General features: G+C 44.9%; 4 protein-coding genes across 6 annotated transcripts; all 4 read left to right on the top strand.

Annotated features, from left to right (window-relative positions):
- Positions 1–2: 2 nt before the first annotated feature.
- LOC100839355 (aurachin C monooxygenase/isomerase) lies at positions 3–1796 on the top strand. Its single transcript, XM_003560567.4, has 4 exons — positions 3–290; positions 408–727; positions 822–1032; positions 1115–1796. The coding sequence occupies exons 1-4, from the start codon at positions 42–44 to the stop codon at positions 1640–1642; spliced, it is 1308 nt and encodes a 435-aa protein (XP_003560615.2). The 5' UTR covers positions 3–41; the 3' UTR covers positions 1643–1796.
- Positions 1797–4994: 3198 nt separating this feature from the next.
- On the top strand, positions 4995–7663 carry LOC100846382 (50S ribosomal protein L19, chloroplastic). 2 transcript variants are annotated; one of them, XM_003563633.4, is made up of 6 exons: positions 4995–5240; positions 5376–5525; positions 5668–5862; positions 5963–6049; positions 6127–6260; positions 7361–7663. In XM_003563633.4, exons 2-6 carry the CDS (start codon positions 5391–5393, stop codon positions 7461–7463), a joined length of 654 nt encoding a protein of 217 aa, XP_003563681.1. In that variant the 5' UTR covers positions 4995–5240; positions 5376–5390; the 3' UTR covers positions 7464–7663. The 2 variants fall into 2 exon arrangements, with proteins under 2 accessions (XP_003563681.1, XP_010227552.1); XM_010229250.3 differs by having other exon boundaries at positions 5013–5109.
- Positions 7664–7836: 173 nt separating this feature from the next.
- Positions 7837–11748, top strand: LOC100846077 (protein FAR1-RELATED SEQUENCE 3). The gene is made up of 2 exons (XM_010229249.3): positions 7837–8534; positions 9459–11748. Exon 2 carries the CDS (start codon positions 9543–9545, stop codon positions 10464–10466), a length of 924 nt encoding a protein of 307 aa, XP_010227551.1. The 5' UTR covers positions 7837–8534; positions 9459–9542; the 3' UTR covers positions 10467–11748.
- Positions 11749–12756: 1008 nt separating this feature from the next.
- LOC100839048 lies at positions 12757–16387 on the top strand. Of its 2 annotated transcripts, XR_002961756.1 has the most exons (9): positions 12757–13213; positions 13350–13487; positions 14152–14220; positions 14293–14364; positions 14627–14709; positions 14872–15003; positions 15259–15469; positions 15734–15867; positions 16078–16387. XR_002961756.1 is itself a non-coding variant. In XM_024456879.1 (8 exons), exons 1-8 carry the CDS (start codon positions 12800–12802, stop codon positions 15776–15778), a joined length of 1164 nt encoding a protein of 387 aa, XP_024312647.1. In that variant the 5' UTR covers positions 12757–12799; the 3' UTR covers positions 15779–15990. The 2 variants fall into 2 exon arrangements, 1 of the variants encoding a protein (XP_024312647.1); XM_024456879.1 differs by lacking the exon at positions 16078–16387 and having other exon boundaries at positions 15734–15990.
- The last annotated feature ends 222 nt before the right edge of the window (positions 16388–16609 follow it).

The following is a 16609-nucleotide window of genomic DNA, read 5'->3' as shown; positions in this document are numbered from 1 at the left end:
GACGGTAAAGCGATAAGAGGCTCGTGGAGTTTGGACAAGCGATGGCTCGTGAGATGGGGAAGGGGGTGGCCGTCGTGGTGGGAGGGAGCGTGGCCGGCTTGGCCTGCGCGCACGCCGTGGCGGAGGTTGGGTGGAAGGCGGTCGTGTTGGAGAAGGCGGCGGCGCCGGCGGCCGGATCGGGCGGCACGGGCGCAGGGCTGGGGCTCGGCGCGCAGTCTATGGAGACACTCGCCCGCTGGATCCCCGGGTGGGGTCTCGACGCGGCCACGCTGCCGCTCGCCGTCGACCTGGTAAGCCCGTCGTCCGCCCTCTCCGACCCACACACGCCGGCAGTTAGCGATCTGTGAGAAATCGCAAGCTTGGCTTCTCCCCCTTTCGTTGCCTTTGACTTGTTGTTGCTACCGCAGAACAGAGCAACCGACAGCGAGACGAAGGCGGCGCGAACGCTAACGAGGGACGAGGGTTTCAACTTCCGCGCGGCGCACTGGGGCGACCTGCACCGGCGGCTTCACGAGGCTCTGCCGGCCGCCGTGACCGTGCTCTGGGGCCACCAGTTCTTGTCGTTCGAGGTCTCGGACGACGACGACGACGATAACCGCGGCGTCGTCGCGACGACTCGCGTGCTCGGAACCGGCGAAACGGTGGAGGTCGCCGGGGACTTGCTGGTCGCTGCGGATGGCTGCGCGTCGTCGATCCGCCGGCACTTCCTCCCTGATCTCAAACTCAGGTGAGCTGCAGTCTCTCGGCACCCGTGATCTATTAACAATTTTAGGAAGGCACACAATCTCATATCTGAACACACTGATTGGCGGCCATTGCAGGTACTCCGGGTACTTCGCATGGCGAGGCGTGTTCGATTTCACCGGAAAAGAAAGCTCCGACATCGTCACCGGCATCCGACGAGCGTACCCGGAGCTCGGAAGCTGCCTCTACTTCGACCTTGCCTACAAGACCCACGCTGTGCTCTACGAGTTGCCCGGGAACAGGCTCAACTGGCTCTGGTACATCAACGGTCCGGAGCCAGAGCTCACGGTAATTAACGGCGACGACCCTTGTGACCTTGCCAAGTTGCTAATCGGTACTCAGTAATGAATGATGTGAGTGGCTTTAACAGGGGAGCTCGGTGACGATTAAGGTGAGCGAGGCGATGCTGGCGCGGATGCGAGAGGAGGCGGAGCGCGTGTGGGCGCCGGAGCTGGCGCGGCTGATCGGGGAGACCGCGGAGCCGTTCGTGAACGTGATCTACGACGCGGACCCGGTGCCGCGGCTGTCGTGGGCGGGCGGCCGCGTGGCGCTGGTGGGGGACGCGGCGCACCCGACCACCCCGCACGGGCTGCGGAGCACCAACATGTCCTTGCTCGACGCGCGCGCGCTCGGGGCGTGCCTCGCGAGCACGCCGGGGGTGTCGTCGTCGCGGCAGCGCGCACTGGCCGACTACGAGGCGGCGCGGATGCCGGTCGTGGCGGCGCAGGTGCTGCACGCACGCAGGCTCGGGCGGCTCAAGCAGGGCCTGCCGGTGGACGGTGATGAGGAGGCGGCGGGGTTCGACGTGAGGCGGGTGGCGACGGCGGAGGAGGTTTCGCAGCTGCGGCAGAGGGGAATGCCGTATTTTGGTGGCGCGCCAACGTCTGGTGCCGGTTAAAGTCGTGGCTGCTTATGTTGTGTTGCGGTGGTTTGGAGTCCATAGTCTGCACGTGCGAACTTTTTTTTTCTGCGTATAAGATGGACATGCGAACTTGATCGGAGATTTGTAATTTGAGTGGTGCAATAGCATCTCCAGCGGCAGTACCATTTAAGAGCAAGTGCAAACAAACGTTTTTAAAATTAAAAGAGAAAAAATACTAGCACCGCTTCTAGCCATTGCATCGGTGCTAGCTAAGAAACTTTTTGAGAAACTGGTTGTAGTACTTTCTTCGTTCAAAATTTTTATAAAGTATTGTTGACTTTGGTGGTGCTTAGTAGAGGAACGGGCGAAGGAAAGAATTGGATAAAGGTCACATAATTTTATTTTTTATTCGGTCGGTAGGTCCTCGAAGTGAGTCCAGCATGTTGGAGAAGTTTTTCTTTCTTACCACCTCCTCGCTTGATAAATTTTCCAGCACAACCACGTTGGTCATGCTCTAAAACAGGTTCCTCAAATTGCATTCAGAGCAAGGCCAATGTTCGTCAAGAGGCTTTTACGATACAATTTCCTAGTGTTATCAAAGAGTAGTAATGTGCTAGGGTATTTTCGAAATTTCACATTGCATATTACAAATTATTTTCATTTTCTGTAAAAGTAAATTGGAATAGGCAGCCCAGGTTCGCCGGCCTCCACCGTGCAAGTTGTCAGACTTCCCCGAGCGAGCGTCTCCACACGTTCTTGCCGGCAGTCCGCTTTTCCGCTCCATGCAAGTTGTCGCCTTCTTCGTGGTTGTTGATATGCCATCCCACAAAACTTATGTAGAAACAATACAAATATTTTTAGGATCAAAACCACCAGCATACTTCCTTCATCCCTTGGGCATGGTGAGGCTGTAGCAGAGTCCGTGGTAGCAAACTCGCTGGCTCTATCCGACCAAGAATGCCCCTGAGTAGGACCTTGCCGCAGCCGTTGTTGCGCAACTGCTGGAGGTCCACACATTGATGGCTCAGTGCGTAGTGTACGTCATATCGCTCTTCTAGCCGGCCCGGCTCAACAAGCTGCGACTGTGGTACATGGTGCCTGGCACCAACGGCACCGCAATTGATGGAAAGGAAGAAGTTCTATTGTTATTAACTTGTCTTTTTCTTCCTCCCGGCTTTGATCAATATGGTTAACTTTGGTTGTTACAGAGTTGTTCTTGAGAGGCATGTTACAACAGGATAACTAACAAGTGAACTCCCTTGGCTCACAGGACTCTCTAGCGATTAATCCCTAGGATTATGGGATTTGTTTTCCCCTTATGCCGAATTTGCTCCCAGCAAAAGAACTACTACTCATCAAAGATGCTAGTATATGGAGATATCTAGCCCGCTAGATCACCTCCAACGAACGGTGCATATCTTTTTGTCCCTACGGTGAAAGGCCTCTTGTTCAAAACCCAGTGCTAAGAAAGGGTCTAAGGATTTGAAGAGCCAGGGCTAGCCATTGCAGCGGGAGGTGCTAAGAAAATTTTCCAAGACTCGACTCATCTACTTGGGTTGACTCTTCAAAATGGTTGCCAATTGTGGAGCCCATGCGGGTTGCACGAAAGGTTGCACGAAAGGGAGAAGCCATTGCTGAATCTGTTGAAAAAGGCCTGCAAGATCCACTCTAGCGGCAGTGGGCGAGAGGAGGAGGCCGAGGCAAGCGACGGCGGCGCTTGGCGACCAGTAGGATGAGGCCGAGGCTCTCCCGTCGTGGACGAGTCCCTTCCTCTTCCCGTCGTCGCGGGTGCAACAGTAGATACATTCCGACGGCAGGGGCGGTGCTTGGCGGTAGTAGCAGCCGGAAGGTGAAGGCCGAGGCGGGAGGCCGAGGGAGGAGGAAGAGGAGCAACCAGTGGCACTTGCCCGAGAGGAGGAGGGATGCCGACGGTGGATTGAACAGGAGGAGGCAGCAGGTTCGCAGTCCTCTCCTAATCTCGTGTGATGTTTCTTTGTTGTGTGAGCCAGCATCGATGCTCATCAGCAGGTCGGATCCATGACTACTACTTTCGTTGTGTGATGTTTCTGTCTGCAGCTTCAATCCAAGCTATTCATTTGAGGCGTGAGGTGCTAGCTTTGTTTTATAAAAGAAAGCGAACTAGATCGATAAAATTGTGAAGGACAAAAGTAACAAAGATCCTCGATAAAACTAAAAAAATAAATCATGGTGATTCTTCAAAATAAACCGCTAGATCCATCTTCACATCTTGCTACTCATTCAGGTATTCGATGAGGAAATTGCATAGCACCATTTTTGAAAAAGTAATACTAACCTTATAGATTTTGAGAAGCCGCATGAGTCACCCACCTCAAACAGTGAAATCTTAATCGTTGAGCGCACCATGGCCGGAGACACACCCCTTGCAAGGCAAACTTTGAAACCGTTGTTTCGTCAATGAATCGACAAAAACAAAAAACACCAAAAGATGAGCCACGATAAGCACTGACTCCATGGAGTAGGCTCTGCTGCCTACACCAGAACAACCCAAGACATCAATCTTTTAGATGACGTCATCTCTACGTCAAGATGCCATCGCTACACACGAATCTAATAAGAAAAAAACAAGCTAGATGCCAGATGTTAATCCGTGGTTTCTTCCGTCTCTGAACGCCAGATCGGCTGTCAGAGATAAGGGGAACTGCCCAAGATGAGAACTTTCTTCAAAGACGGCCAGAGGGTTTAATCTTCTTCTCCTCGTGGGCAGATGAGTTTGTTGATGGATGGGGCATCACGATCTTGCATGCAGGGATAGAGAAGCCTAAGGCGATTTGGGACGCGACTGAAAATGGGTGTTGCGATGAGAAAACTGTTGCCTGTTGGAGCCCATTTCCTGGGCATATTCATCCAGTAAAGTTATAACCTAAAAAAAATAAAGCTATAACCTATAGGGACATTGGCTACTAAAAGAATGAGCAGTGGTTAAAAGATGCGCCTACCTTTTTGTTTGGTGTTAGTGTAATTTTTAGTCACTAGTGTTTTGGTATTTGAGGGATTTGGGTGTTCTCAAAATCCAAAACACTAGTATGAGAAGTGTTTTTTTTTTGCGGTAAAAAAAAGTTATGTAAGTGTTTTAATTTGTTAAAAAAAATGGAGTGTTTTGTGGAGGAAAACTAAGAATAATCCCTCTAAACCTTTTCTACCAAAAAAATCATTTGAGATTTCTAGTATTTTTTAATTTGGAGTGGATAATATTCTAGAAAACACGCAAAAAATTCTAAGTACCAAATAAGGCCTAAAAGATGAATTCTGAAACTAATTTGTTTTTTACGTGGGCCGGACCGCCGGAGGGCCCGGAGCTCACGTGTTGTTCCTTATTTTTAGCCCATCTCGCTGCCGAGCGACCCCAACCCCGTTGCTCGTCTTCCTCCTCGCGCGAGCGCCGCCAGTACCCATCCCGCTGCCGAGCGCCCCAGCCCTCGCTCCGTCGCTCGTCTTCCTCCTCGGGCAAGCGCCGCAACCAGGTTGATCTCTCCTTCGATTCTCTCGCCCCCGGCCATTTCTCCTCCCATCACCTCACGAATGGATTCCGCCCTTTAGCCGCCCGTTTCATCTCCTTAATCTCCCCCAATTGGTAACTGAGGCAAAAATCAAGGTAGGGCGGCCGCCCTACCTTTTCCTACTTGGTCCTCCGCCCGTGTATAGGGAACCATTTCGGGCATCTCTTGGAGTTGCTCTAATGGAACCTACCTACGTTGTTTTGATTCCAGTATGTGCATTTTCTATGCAGTGGACTGGTCACAGGATGCAGGCTTTGCTGCGGAATGTCTGTCGAGCCGGAACCCATGGCGTGCCCAAGCTCCTGGATTGTGCAGCTCCCGGAGTTGCACAGTTGTTTGTTAAAACCCTGAGGCCTTGCAGCTTGACTCGTTCAATTGGGGTTTGTGTTTTTTTTTTCCAAAAAGAATTGGGGTTTGTGTGTGCGCTAGTGTTTCTGTTGGAGATACAAATTGTGGGTTTGTGTCACTAAAATTTGGCCTGGCCATCTCTGATTGTCGATCGGATCAAATTTTGATGTGCAGAGTTCAGTTACTACTCCCTATGACAGTGTCCAGACATATGGTTTCTGCATGAAAGCTTTGCTGTTGAGGGGTTTCTCGACAGTAGGGACTGCTGAGGTTTCTCTCGAGGATGAAAATTCCAGCTCTCCCATGGCTGAGCACCCGCCACGTATCAAGTTCAAGAGGCCTGACAAGACGGCCAGGCACATTATGAATGTAAGCCAAGTGTTATTTCAGAAATCATTTTACGTCCAGTAACAGTAATGGTACAATGATCACTTGAACACCTAGCATATTCATTAGCTGAATTTGCCAGATCTTAAACAAAGAGGCAGTCGACAAAGTCCGTACAGAGAGGGTCATTCCTGATATACAGCCTGGATGTATTGTTCAAATGAGAGTGGTAAGTACCAAGTAAATGCTTTCTCGCTTCAATGCTGTTCATTCATATTTGTTACGATTCTTTCCATGTATAAACAGCAAGTTCCTGAGAACAAGCGACGTGAGTCTACATTGAAAGGCATTGTCATAGCAAGGCGCAATGCTGGGATCAATACAACTTTCAGACTGCGCAGATTAGTAGCTGGTGTGGGAGTTGAGTCTGTCTTTCCACTGTAAGTGATACCTAACTTAGTCTCTCTTCCATTTCATGTCTAAGCGGCTTTGTTTCTGAAGTTTATACGCCGAGATCAGAATAACTTGTTGGTTCTGCTCTGTTGCCTGCCTATGGAAATAACCACTTGTGCATTCCAATCTGGCGTCTATTACAGTAATCTAAGCATTCTTGTCTGTAGCGTGACAGAAAAATTCATATTTCTTTGGTTGTGCATAAACTTATTATTTTGTTACATATAGCTCACTGAACACAGATGAAGCTATAGATGCGCAGCTCCTGTATTAGAAGTGTACTTGGCTGAACTGAAAAACTTTTTTTTAGGGTTCTTATGTAGTTATGTTTGTCTCTCAGCTATCTGCCTGACAGTATCTCATTACTAATAAGAATGTAGGACCTGCTTTATTCTGCTTCTTCTGTTAGTTCAATTCATGACAATGAGTAATTGTCTAAATAATGAAATGCTATGTACATGGTTAGTCTGCCTCGCCTGCTTACCTGCTTTATTCTGCTAAGTGGATCATGAAAATACGAGCAGTATTTACCACTCCCTCCGATCCTAAATTGTTGTATCTAGACGCTTTTTAAGAATAGATACATTCATATTTGGGCAAATTTGAGTCAATAATTTAGGATCAGAGGGAGTACTAAAAAGCACATTTTTTTTATTTACCATTTTTACAGGACGTTGGTGCAATAAATGAACTGCTTGTGCCGTGTTATCATTTTGTTACAATGGAGCTTGTAGCTTCATCAATGTGTACATCCAAGATGTATTACTGAAAAAATGTGAAAAATGGCATCAGTAGGATATTTTATATGTTTTCAGTAATACATAAGGATTCGGCTTAAGTTGTTGAAGTAGTCAACAGGAAGGCTATCGGTTTCTTTTTGAAATATCAGCTTAAGAAATTTCTCCACAACTGTGCATTGAACCTGGCGCCCCAGTCCTCCATCCACTCACTGATAGGGTGCTAGTTTTGCAAATTATGTCGAGAGGAGCACATTTGTTGGAGAATAATTTTAAAAATATTTTTCAATTGTATTGTTATTTGTTTCTCATGGAGTGTTTTCCTGATGCAATTTCTCTTGCTTGTTCAGTTACTCGCCAAACATCAAAGAAGTCAAGATCTTGGACAGGAAGAAAGTCAGGAGAGCAAAGTTGTATTACCTGAGAGACAGAATGAATGCACTGAAGAAATGATACAATTTCAGCTTGGTTTCTTGTTGTTCTCAGTGGATCTGCATGGCTTCATTTAACACAGTACTGTATCGCTATTCTTAGTTCCAGCTCCTAAAAGCTATTGCTTCCTGTCACCATGCTTGGTTTCTGAAGTGCCAGCAGAAATATTCTTCCGTGATTTGGAATTAACAGTTTGGCTATGTGCTCATTTGTGTTTTGTAGCTATTGTGTATGACTTTTTTTTTGCTCAGATCCCCATCTCTCCCTTTTCTTGTTTTAGTGTCGATATGTTTACCTGCTTTGGTTAAGGTAGAAAAACATAAAACTTTTTCCTGGTGGACCTTTCCTTCATGCTATCAAGATGGTTATTTCCTACCAACTCAAGGGAGCCTCTTATAAATAACTGTATGTTAATCCGATGATAATACTTTGATGGCCTGTTTGTAGGAATTTTGTCATAGACCGTCTGATTCCACATTCCAGTGCATGTTCAGATGTTCAACTTTGGAGCAATGCTCTTAACTTTGTTGGGTCCAATATATTGAGGTTTCTGTAGGTAGGCCCGAGGACTGGACCATCTTTGAGAGGGGATTTTCTGAACCTAGGTTCCTAGATTGAGTTAATTGGATAGGGTTATTAGGCATCAGAGAAGCATGTCTCGGAAAGTCGGAAACTTGCTTGACGCATATTCGTAAAACACATCAACGGCTAACAATTGTTGGTCGAGGTGCACTTATTCCACATTTCCACTCGCTCCGTCGCTCGGTGCCTGCTCTTCGCCAGCGACAGCGCCTGAGCGCCGTCGCCGCGAAAACCCCCCGCCTCCAGTCCTCCTCCAGTCCGTCGGTCCGTCCTCCTTCCTCTTACAGTCTTACGGAGGAACTCTACTCTTCTCCCATAGGCGTCACCCGCCTCCTCCCCGTCCCCTCTGCTGTACTGGTGTGGAGTCATGGAGTGAGACTACATCCAAGACGCAGTCCGTAGCTTGCTTGTTTGGGTTGGGTCTCGACTCGAGGCAGCCTCTGCTGCCCGTCCGCATCTTCTTCTGGCTCTTCTTGCTCGGGGGCGCCGTCCTCCTCTGCTTCCTCTGATGTGAGCGCATCCGCCCCTCCCCTTCCTGTAACTTATACCTCTCAATCCTAGACTCTTAATTTCTTGTATAAGTTTAATTGGCTTCAAAGTACTTTAGAATCCGGAGCTGAGCTATCCAGATTGGTTGGGAAATATAGGTTGAGATCATGTAAACAGTTCATGCATAGTTTCAGTTTGAGCATTGGCTGCCGGAAGGCCTCCTCGTTCCGGTGATTCTGCCGGCGTCGCAAGAGGACAGAGAGCGTGGGGAAACTGGGAGGAAGGAGAGGAGCACGAGCTGCAATGCTGGACCGGCTATGGTCTAGCCAATGAGCAGGGGTTTGGTCATTTTGTTTTGGTGTTTAGAGAGGGATTAAGTCAAATAAATGGAGTATAAAATAGAGAAATGGAGCATTTTTTATTATCAAAGTTTGCAAGTCTTTCTTGACACAAATGAGGGATGCCTAGGAGGAACTAGTCATGAAATATATTTTGGCAACAAACTAGATATCAAAATTCTTCAAGTAAATGGGTCATTTGGGGCATTGCAATGAATTTAGTCCTTGTGTGGCATTCTATCGAATAACCCAAAAATTGATCTCAATTTCGCCATTCTGGATTTCTGGTGCCTGTAACCTTGATTTAATATCACCACTACCAGTATGTTTTCAAAGATAAAAGTGGAGGAATTTAGCTGTATACCGACTCTTCCAGCATTTAAGTTTATGATATGGGAAATGAGTGAGTTAAGTTGAACTCGTTTTTTTTTTTGTGGCTAAAGTTGAACTCGTCAAGAATTCATATTATTGTAGTGAAATTCAGCTGTCAAATTTCTCCCATACTCTTGTTGTTTTCCTTATCCAAGCATATGTTCTTCTGAAATTAGATTGAAATGCTAATGCTATCCTTATTTGCTCATTCATTTTGGATTCTTAATTATTGCAGCCTTCGTTGTGAGAGGAACTCTGGAACTTTCTTTGTGAGTTGAGGTTTTGTAATCTTGAATGGAGTATTCATCAAGTGAAGACGATGGACTTGTTGAAGATTTCATGGATGTTGTTAAGGATGATACAGGCCAATGTTGATCAAGGAACTTGTGTGGTGACTTCCCAGACTCTTTGTGTTGATCATTCTGTTGGAAATGAGTTACTGATGGTGACTGATGGGTTGGGCAAAAATGGTGAACCATGCATCAGTATGGAATTTGAATCTGATGCAGCTGCACGTGCGTTCTACAATGCATATGCACTACACCTTGGGTTTGGCATTCGTGTTGCCCGATCCCGTAGTGAGCGGAGAAAGGGTGTTGAGGTACTCGTCATGAAGCGTTTTGTGTGCATGAAAGAGGGACATCACAAGAAGAAAGCTGTTGAGTCTAGCAACAAAAAAGAGAGGAAGCGCCTCTCTATACGTGATGGCTGCCCAGCGATGATGGAGGTGGTGAGGAGGGGGCCAGAAAAGTGGGTCATCACGAAGTTGGTGCTGGAGCCCACTCATGTTGCTTTTAGCCCAGACAAGGTACGGGAGGTCCAGCTCAATCGCCTCTCTGGAAAGGAGCATGACAACCAATTGCTGGTGGTGCAGAGGAATGTGTTTGGAGACACAGATGCATATGGCCTCTTCAGCTACTTAATGAGAAAGCAGTCGGAGAACTCTGGTTTTTTCTACAACATACAAGTCGATAGTACAAACTGTTTGAGAAATGCAGTTTGGGTTCATACAAGATCTAAGATGGCATATACATACTTCGGAGATGTTGTTTACTTCGACACTACTTATAGTGAATATGAGAATATGTTGCCCTTTGCAGCTTTCACATGCGTGAATCAACATGGTGATAGTGTTGTTTTTGGTTGCGCAATGATTTTGGATAGGATGGAATCTTCATATGCTTGGATTTTTGACAGAGGCAGTTGCCAAAGTTTTTCCTCGATGCTTCCATCGTTTTTGTAGATGCAGAATTCTTTCTAGATGCAAGAAGAAACTGTCTGATACCTATATGAGATTTCCTGGGCTCCATGAGGAGTTAAAAACATGCATCAACGAGTGTGATGCCATGCCTGTTTTTGACATGTTCTGGGATTCTATTCTCGACAAGTATGGCCTGAGGGAGAACACTTAGTTGCAGTATCTATTTGAAGCAAGACATAAATGGGTTCCTGCATACCTGACAAGCTCCTTCTTTGCAGAGTTGTGCATACCTGCACATAGAGCTGAAACCATCAGTACGTTTTATAGGAATAACTTCACTACAAAAGCTCCCCTCCTTGCTTTGATCACTAGATTTGATCAACATGTGGACAGATCGTATACAAATGAAGCACAGAAAGATCTTGCTTTGTTTCATCCTGAACAACTTCTGAAAACCAATTCAATCTTGGAAAAACAAGCGGGGATCATCTACAGGGCTGCATTTGAAATGTTCCAGATGGAGTTGATTGAAGCGCTACATCAGTATGCTGTTAAGGTTCAGGATGGCTCTTACACCAAGTACTATGTCGAAAGAGATGGTGATCCTCGTACCAGGCACACCGTTGTATACAATATCGCTGAGAACAAGGCTTGGTGTGACTGCTGCAGGTTTTCATTCTCAGGGGTACCATGCAGACATGTGCTGGCAGTTTTCATCTCGGCTGATGTTGCCATGCTTCCAGAGCCATGCATCACGAAGCGATGGACGAAAAAGGCGAAGACAGGGCGTAGTCTGTGGGGAGTAGTCTCGAAGATGAAATCTGCCACGCAGATTCTGCGACTTTGAGATTCATTGAAATCTGCCACGCAGATTCTGTCTCGAAGATGAAGTGCGCAGAGAAGGGAGCTGTATCAACAGGTTCCTTCAGAGTCGCGAAGGAAGTTCTGCGCAAAGCCTTTGGGAAAATTGGGAAACTGACTAGAGGTGGTCCCCAGCAAGTTGTCAGCAGCAGATAACATCAGTGGTCATCTTGCAACTACTCCTTGGATGGATTATCTTGCTCTTGTTTCTGCAAGAAACCAAGTTCAGAACTCAGTTTTGTATGGGTGGTCAGTGCTTTTCTGTTCAGAAAGTTTAGAGAAGAACACTTAAGATCAATAAAGGTTTTAAATTTCTAAATACATCTGATTTCTTCATGTTTTATGCCTTGTCAGTTTTGTGGGATGCTCATGAATCAGGCAGGTTAGAATGTTGAAACTGTTTGCTGAATCCTATGTATGCTCATAATGCACTAACTATTTGATCTGGTACTTAGAAGCCCTACAGGAAGTAAGGTATAGCATTGTAAGCTTGTGATTAGTTAAGGTTCTGTATATTCCTTCTTGATGAAAGATATGTTCTTGCCGTCCGCCAAAGCAGAGAGAGCCGGAATGAATTATGTTTAGAGAAGCTGTAGTAAAGGTTATCTGGTAAGGCTCTTTAAGAAAAACAACATTTCTGGTAAAAAGAAATGACACTTTTCACCAAGAGACTGCATTTAAGTGTTATTTTTCACAGAGTATGTGTTTTGTTAGTACTATTTTTTGTGCATAGATGGGTTCTAGAAACCAGGGTGGCTGTTCCATGGGATCTCAACTAGATCAAGTTACCCCCTGGCAATCACTTCCATTATTATTGAATTAACTACATTAGAAGAAGAATTGAGGTAATCCTGAGAGATATCAAGATATGGTTACAGTTCTTTCAACATGTAAGTCCAACTCCTTAAGAGATGACAACATGTTTCATGGTCTTCTCGAGGTACGCGATATGTATTGAAAAAGAAGTATTCTCTACCCCAATAATGAGTACAAGAAGGTTGGAGGGTTGATGAATAAAACAAGGTAGTGATTGCTTGCAAAACTAACAATATGCACACGATACCAAGGCAAAAAAATGACATGTTGGTCCATTAGGAAAGATAGAAGAATAATAAAAAAGAATAAATAGATTGAAGAAGAGAGATAAGAAAATTAGTAACAACCATTGAACATGCCACCATATTTACATGTACAATTTACAAAACCATGTGTGATAAAACGAATATGGGTCAATGTTAACAACCGCCTGATTCCACGTCGAGACTCATCCAAACACAAAGAAAAAAAACCTTGATCAGATGGCTATGATTGTCGATTGAAAAACAACTATTTTTAAGACTAACGTCTTGTGTCTCGTCCACGTTAGCACGGAGAGGGGAAAGAAAATGTGGGAGAAACTAATGTCCTGGCCCAAATTTTAACACGCCATCACGCGCGCTTAAAAGCAAGCGACAATTAGCAAAAAGGAAAACAAATGCAGAGAGAGAAATTCCAACGCAAACCAAACGGCACCAATGGCCACATGCCTCTCCCCCTCCCGCCTCCTCATCCTCCCACCCGCCGTCGCCTTCACCACCACTCCTCTCCGGCTACGGCACCCGGAAAACAGCCTCGCCGCCTCTTACCGTAGGTGTAGGCCGCGCCTCTCTGTCGCGGCACAGGCGGCGCCGAGCGCCCCGGCGGCGGCGGGGGAGGAGAGGGACGCCTCCGGGCTGCCGCCGGCCGAGGCGCAGAGGCTAGTGGAGTTCCTGATGGCCGACCTTCCGCACCTGTTCGATGACGTCGGCATCGACCGCTCCGCGTACGACGACCGCGTCCGCTTCCGCGACCCCATCACCCGCTACGACGACATCGACGGCTACCTCGCCAACATCCGCCTCCTCAAGCTCGTCTTCCGTCCTGACTTCTACCTGCACGAGGCCAAGCAGGTTAGCGTCTCTTCCCTCTGCAATTCTGTATTCGTTTTTTTTGTTTGAAAAGTTTGCAGTAAAGAGTGCGCGCGTGCAATACTGCAATGCATTCGGGATTCGTAACAATTCCTGTGAGTTTGGTTAATTGGTTTAGACAGGGCCCTATGCGATTACCACGAGGTGGACCATGGTGATGAAGTTTTCTCTCTTGCCATGGAATCCGGAGCTGGTCTTCACCGGGTTATCAATCATGGGCGTCAACCCCAAGAACCTCAAGTTCAACAGCCATGTGGTTAGCATTCTTGTTTTTCACCACATATTGACATTTGGGCAAGGAAATAGAGCAGGTGTTTCGCACTTGAGGTTGTTGATCGATTATATTATGTTCCATGAGGTCTAGTATGGACTTAGATGGTCTCTAGTGTTTGCAGATCCTTGTTCTAAAAAAAAATCCAAGACTTCCAAAGATGAAGGAAATATGTTAAGTATACATGCTTAACTAGAAGTTAAAGGTTACACATTTCTAACATTAGTCAATGCAATTAACTTACCCGTGGATCCAACAGAAGGAAACAATGAATTTTTTATCAGTTATTCTCTGACAAAGTGTCAGCCTTTTTTCTGCTTATTCACTCTCCTTATGTTGCATCTGTATTATCAAGTAATATCTTCGTTATCAAAAATTCACAAGAGAACCCTCTTCCTATAATCCAATTCTTCAGGTTCAGCCTCACTGCCTGGGCCAAAGCTCTGAACTTATTAGTCTGCATACTTACCGAGTCCAACACCCTCTTAATTGTCAGTTTTTGTGATATGCCACAACATTTTTTAATATTTTTCTAGGTCCATTGTGCATATCTGTGAATCAAAACTTTAAGATAAAACAGTAATTGTACCCAAGTCATCATTAAATAGTGCTATTGTACTTTCTAGTTTCCTGATATGCTGAACTGCAGGATATTTGGGATTCAATACAGAACAACGAGTACTTCTCCATTGAAGGGTTACAAGATGTTTTCAAGCAGGTAATTTGTCATCAATCTACGTTTTTCTCGTGTGCTGATCAGATTTTGAACTAGAGCTTTGTTTTTACACAGCTACGATATTACAAGACCCCAGATATAGAAACACCTAGTTACCTGATTCTGAAAAGGACTGCGAATTATGAGGTATTGATTCGTTTTTATTAAGAACTCAGTTCATTGTAGATTTGAGTTAGCAATATTGCCATGGCGTCATAATCTTATCTTCGTATTTCATAATAATTAAAATATTGACCAGTTTCCCAATTATTTTACAATGCTTATGTTGATTATCAATCTTGCCAGTGTGATACTAAAATTATAATATTCTGTCAAACAGCTAAATTTGTAAATCTTACCTCTTCACAGATTTTGGTGAGGTAAATTATGAGCATAAAAATTTCTGCAGGTCAGGAGGTATCCACCATTTTCAGTTGTCGAAGCAAAAGGAGAAAAACTAACAGGATCATCAGGTTTTAATAATGTTACTGGGTGAGTTGTTTTACCTAATACTAATCATTTACTCCCTCCGTTCCATAAAGATTGGCACGGGTTTGGACTAGAGCTAGTTCAAAACCGCGCCAATCTTTATGGAACGGAGGGAGTAACAGTTAACACCATGTATTCTAATGCCAAAAATGCTTATACCTGTAGGTATATATTTGGCAAGAATGCTTCATCTGAAAAGATTCCAATGACTACACCTGTCTTCACTCAGGCTTCTGATGACAAGCTCTCAGATGTATCCATCCAGATAGCTCTGCCAATGAACAAAGACTTGAACAGGTAACTTGTGAACCATACGTGTCTTCTATTATAAAGAAAACGGAAAGCTACTCATAGATAAATGAAATACTCCCTCCGTCCAACGAAAGATGTCTTGAGTTTGTCAAAATTTGGATGTATTTAGACATGACTTAGTGTATAGATGCATTCAAATTTAGTCAAAGTTGAGACATCCTTTGTTGGACGGAAGGAGTAGTATGTTCTGCAATTTATACTGTGATTTTACTTCTATTGCTAACAGTCTTGTTCAATCAGTTTGCCAGCTCCAAATACAGAAGCAGTTACCTTGCGAAAGGTAGAAGGAGGCGTTGCTGCCGTGAAAAAATTCAGTGGGCGACCAGAAGAAGAAATTGTGGTACGAAAAGAGAAGGAGCTACGCTCGCAGATACTTAAAGATGGGTTTAAGCCTGAACAAGGCTGTTTGCTTGCACGTTACAATGATCCTAGGACAAAAAGCTTTGTGATGGTATGTTTCCTTTTGCTCTATACGTTTTAGTTAGGCTGAGATTGTGAAATTTGGTGTAAGTTTGACACTTGATAAACCAAGGACAGCTAGGTTTTGTTTTCTGAAATCAAGTGTAGTAAATTCCTACTTGTTCATCTTTCCTAAATACTGACTTTTCCAGGAAGCTGCTACAATCTTTTAGTCATACCTTCAGTCTTTACTGAAATACTTGTTACTTTGTTGAACTCATTACTGAAACGCTCTTTTGTTCTTCCTGATCTAAAGAGGAACGAGGTGCTTATATGGCTAAACGACTTCACGCTGGAGTAGTAATACTCTGTACTCTGTACTCTACATGTACAACAAGTTTCTGCAACATCAGACACTGTATGCTCGAGCTTTCAGAGAATCCTAGAAAGGTATATTTGTATACTTCGCAAAACATTAGCTGTATCATCTTTCCTATAAAAACCTGCATTATAATTATGTACAACTGATTATACTGCAACTTAATTGATATCAGCACATCTATCATGCACTTATGTCTCTTTGCGCTGGCAAAGCATATCATGTTTCTTGTTTTTACATTCTCACTTAGCCTTTTCATTGGGTATTGGGTTCCAATGCAGGAGAATGCGCGTTGACATGAGCGGATGAAATGTGCAGAAGATGTAAAATTTGAAAGCTAAAATAGGGCGACATAGTAAAACTGTCGGTCATATGATTCTATCTGTATGGCAGAACAGAACTGAAACGGGGATATTATAGGATGAAAATATTTAAGAAACTATGTATATCTGGGATTATATTTTTGGTGGGCTATTATAATTTGGAGTATAGGACTGGGTTAGTGTGTTTTGGGCTAAGTTTGTTCCGCAGCAACTTGAAAATAGGATGTGCTAGAGTCTAACCAGAATATAGCGTTCCGTGGTTCATTGAGCTCGTTAGTTGTATCATATCTCTCCTCTTCCTAGATTGGTCCTTGGGGTAGATGGTTGGATTGAATATCTTAACAGAACTAACTCAACAGCTGATTATTTTTACTAGTGATTTACAGTTGCACACTGCACAGTATAAGAAATGGTTCATATGTAAGGTGAAGATGTATAGTTGCAAAATCAGAGAAAATAAAGATACAGTTCCCCCTTTTCAGCTCTGACT

Source organism: Brachypodium distachyon, chromosome 1 (genome assembly GCF_000005505.3).
Source record: "Brachypodium distachyon strain Bd21 chromosome 1, Brachypodium_distachyon_v3.0, whole genome shotgun sequence".
Lineage (NCBI taxonomy): Eukaryota > Viridiplantae > Streptophyta > Magnoliopsida > Poales > Poaceae > Brachypodium > Brachypodium distachyon.
The sequence above is the reverse complement of the archived record's forward strand: the minus strand, read 5'-3'. Positions and strand labels throughout refer to the sequence as shown.

Excerpts from the sequence above, each read along its gene's own strand:
- LOC100846077 (XM_010229249.3), top strand. The coding sequence starts at position 9,543 with ATGGACTTGTTGAAGATTTCATGGATGTTGTTAAGGATGATACAGGCC.
- LOC100846382 (XM_003563633.4), top strand. The coding sequence starts at position 5,391 with ATGCAGGCTTTGCTGCGGAATGTCTGTCGAGCCGGAACCCATGGCGTG. Across the intron at positions 6,050-6,126 it reads GTATTGTTCAAATGAGAGTG|CAAGTTCCTGAGAACAAGCG; the intron begins GTAAGTACCAAG and ends ATGTATAAACAG. Across the intron at positions 6,261-7,360 it reads GTTGAGTCTGTCTTTCCACT|TTACTCGCCAAACATCAAAG; the intron begins GTAAGTGATACC and ends TTGCTTGTTCAG.
- LOC100839355 (XM_003560567.4), top strand. The coding sequence starts at position 42 with ATGGCTCGTGAGATGGGGAAGGGGGTGGCCGTCGTGGTGGGAGGGAGC. Across the intron at positions 291-407 it reads TGCCGCTCGCCGTCGACCTG|AACAGAGCAACCGACAGCGA; the intron begins GTAAGCCCGTCG and ends TTGCTACCGCAG. Across the intron at positions 1,033-1,114 it reads GTCCGGAGCCAGAGCTCACG|GGGAGCTCGGTGACGATTAA; the intron begins GTAATTAACGGC and ends TGGCTTTAACAG.
- LOC100839048 (XM_024456879.1), top strand. The coding sequence starts at position 12,800 with ATGGCCACATGCCTCTCCCCCTCCCGCCTCCTCATCCTCCCACCCGCC. Across the intron at positions 14,365-14,626 it reads AAAGGACTGCGAATTATGAG|GTCAGGAGGTATCCACCATT; the intron begins GTATTGATTCGT and ends AAATTTCTGCAG. Across the intron at positions 14,710-14,871 it reads GGTTTTAATAATGTTACTGG|GTATATATTTGGCAAGAATG; the intron begins GTGAGTTGTTTT and ends TTATACCTGTAG.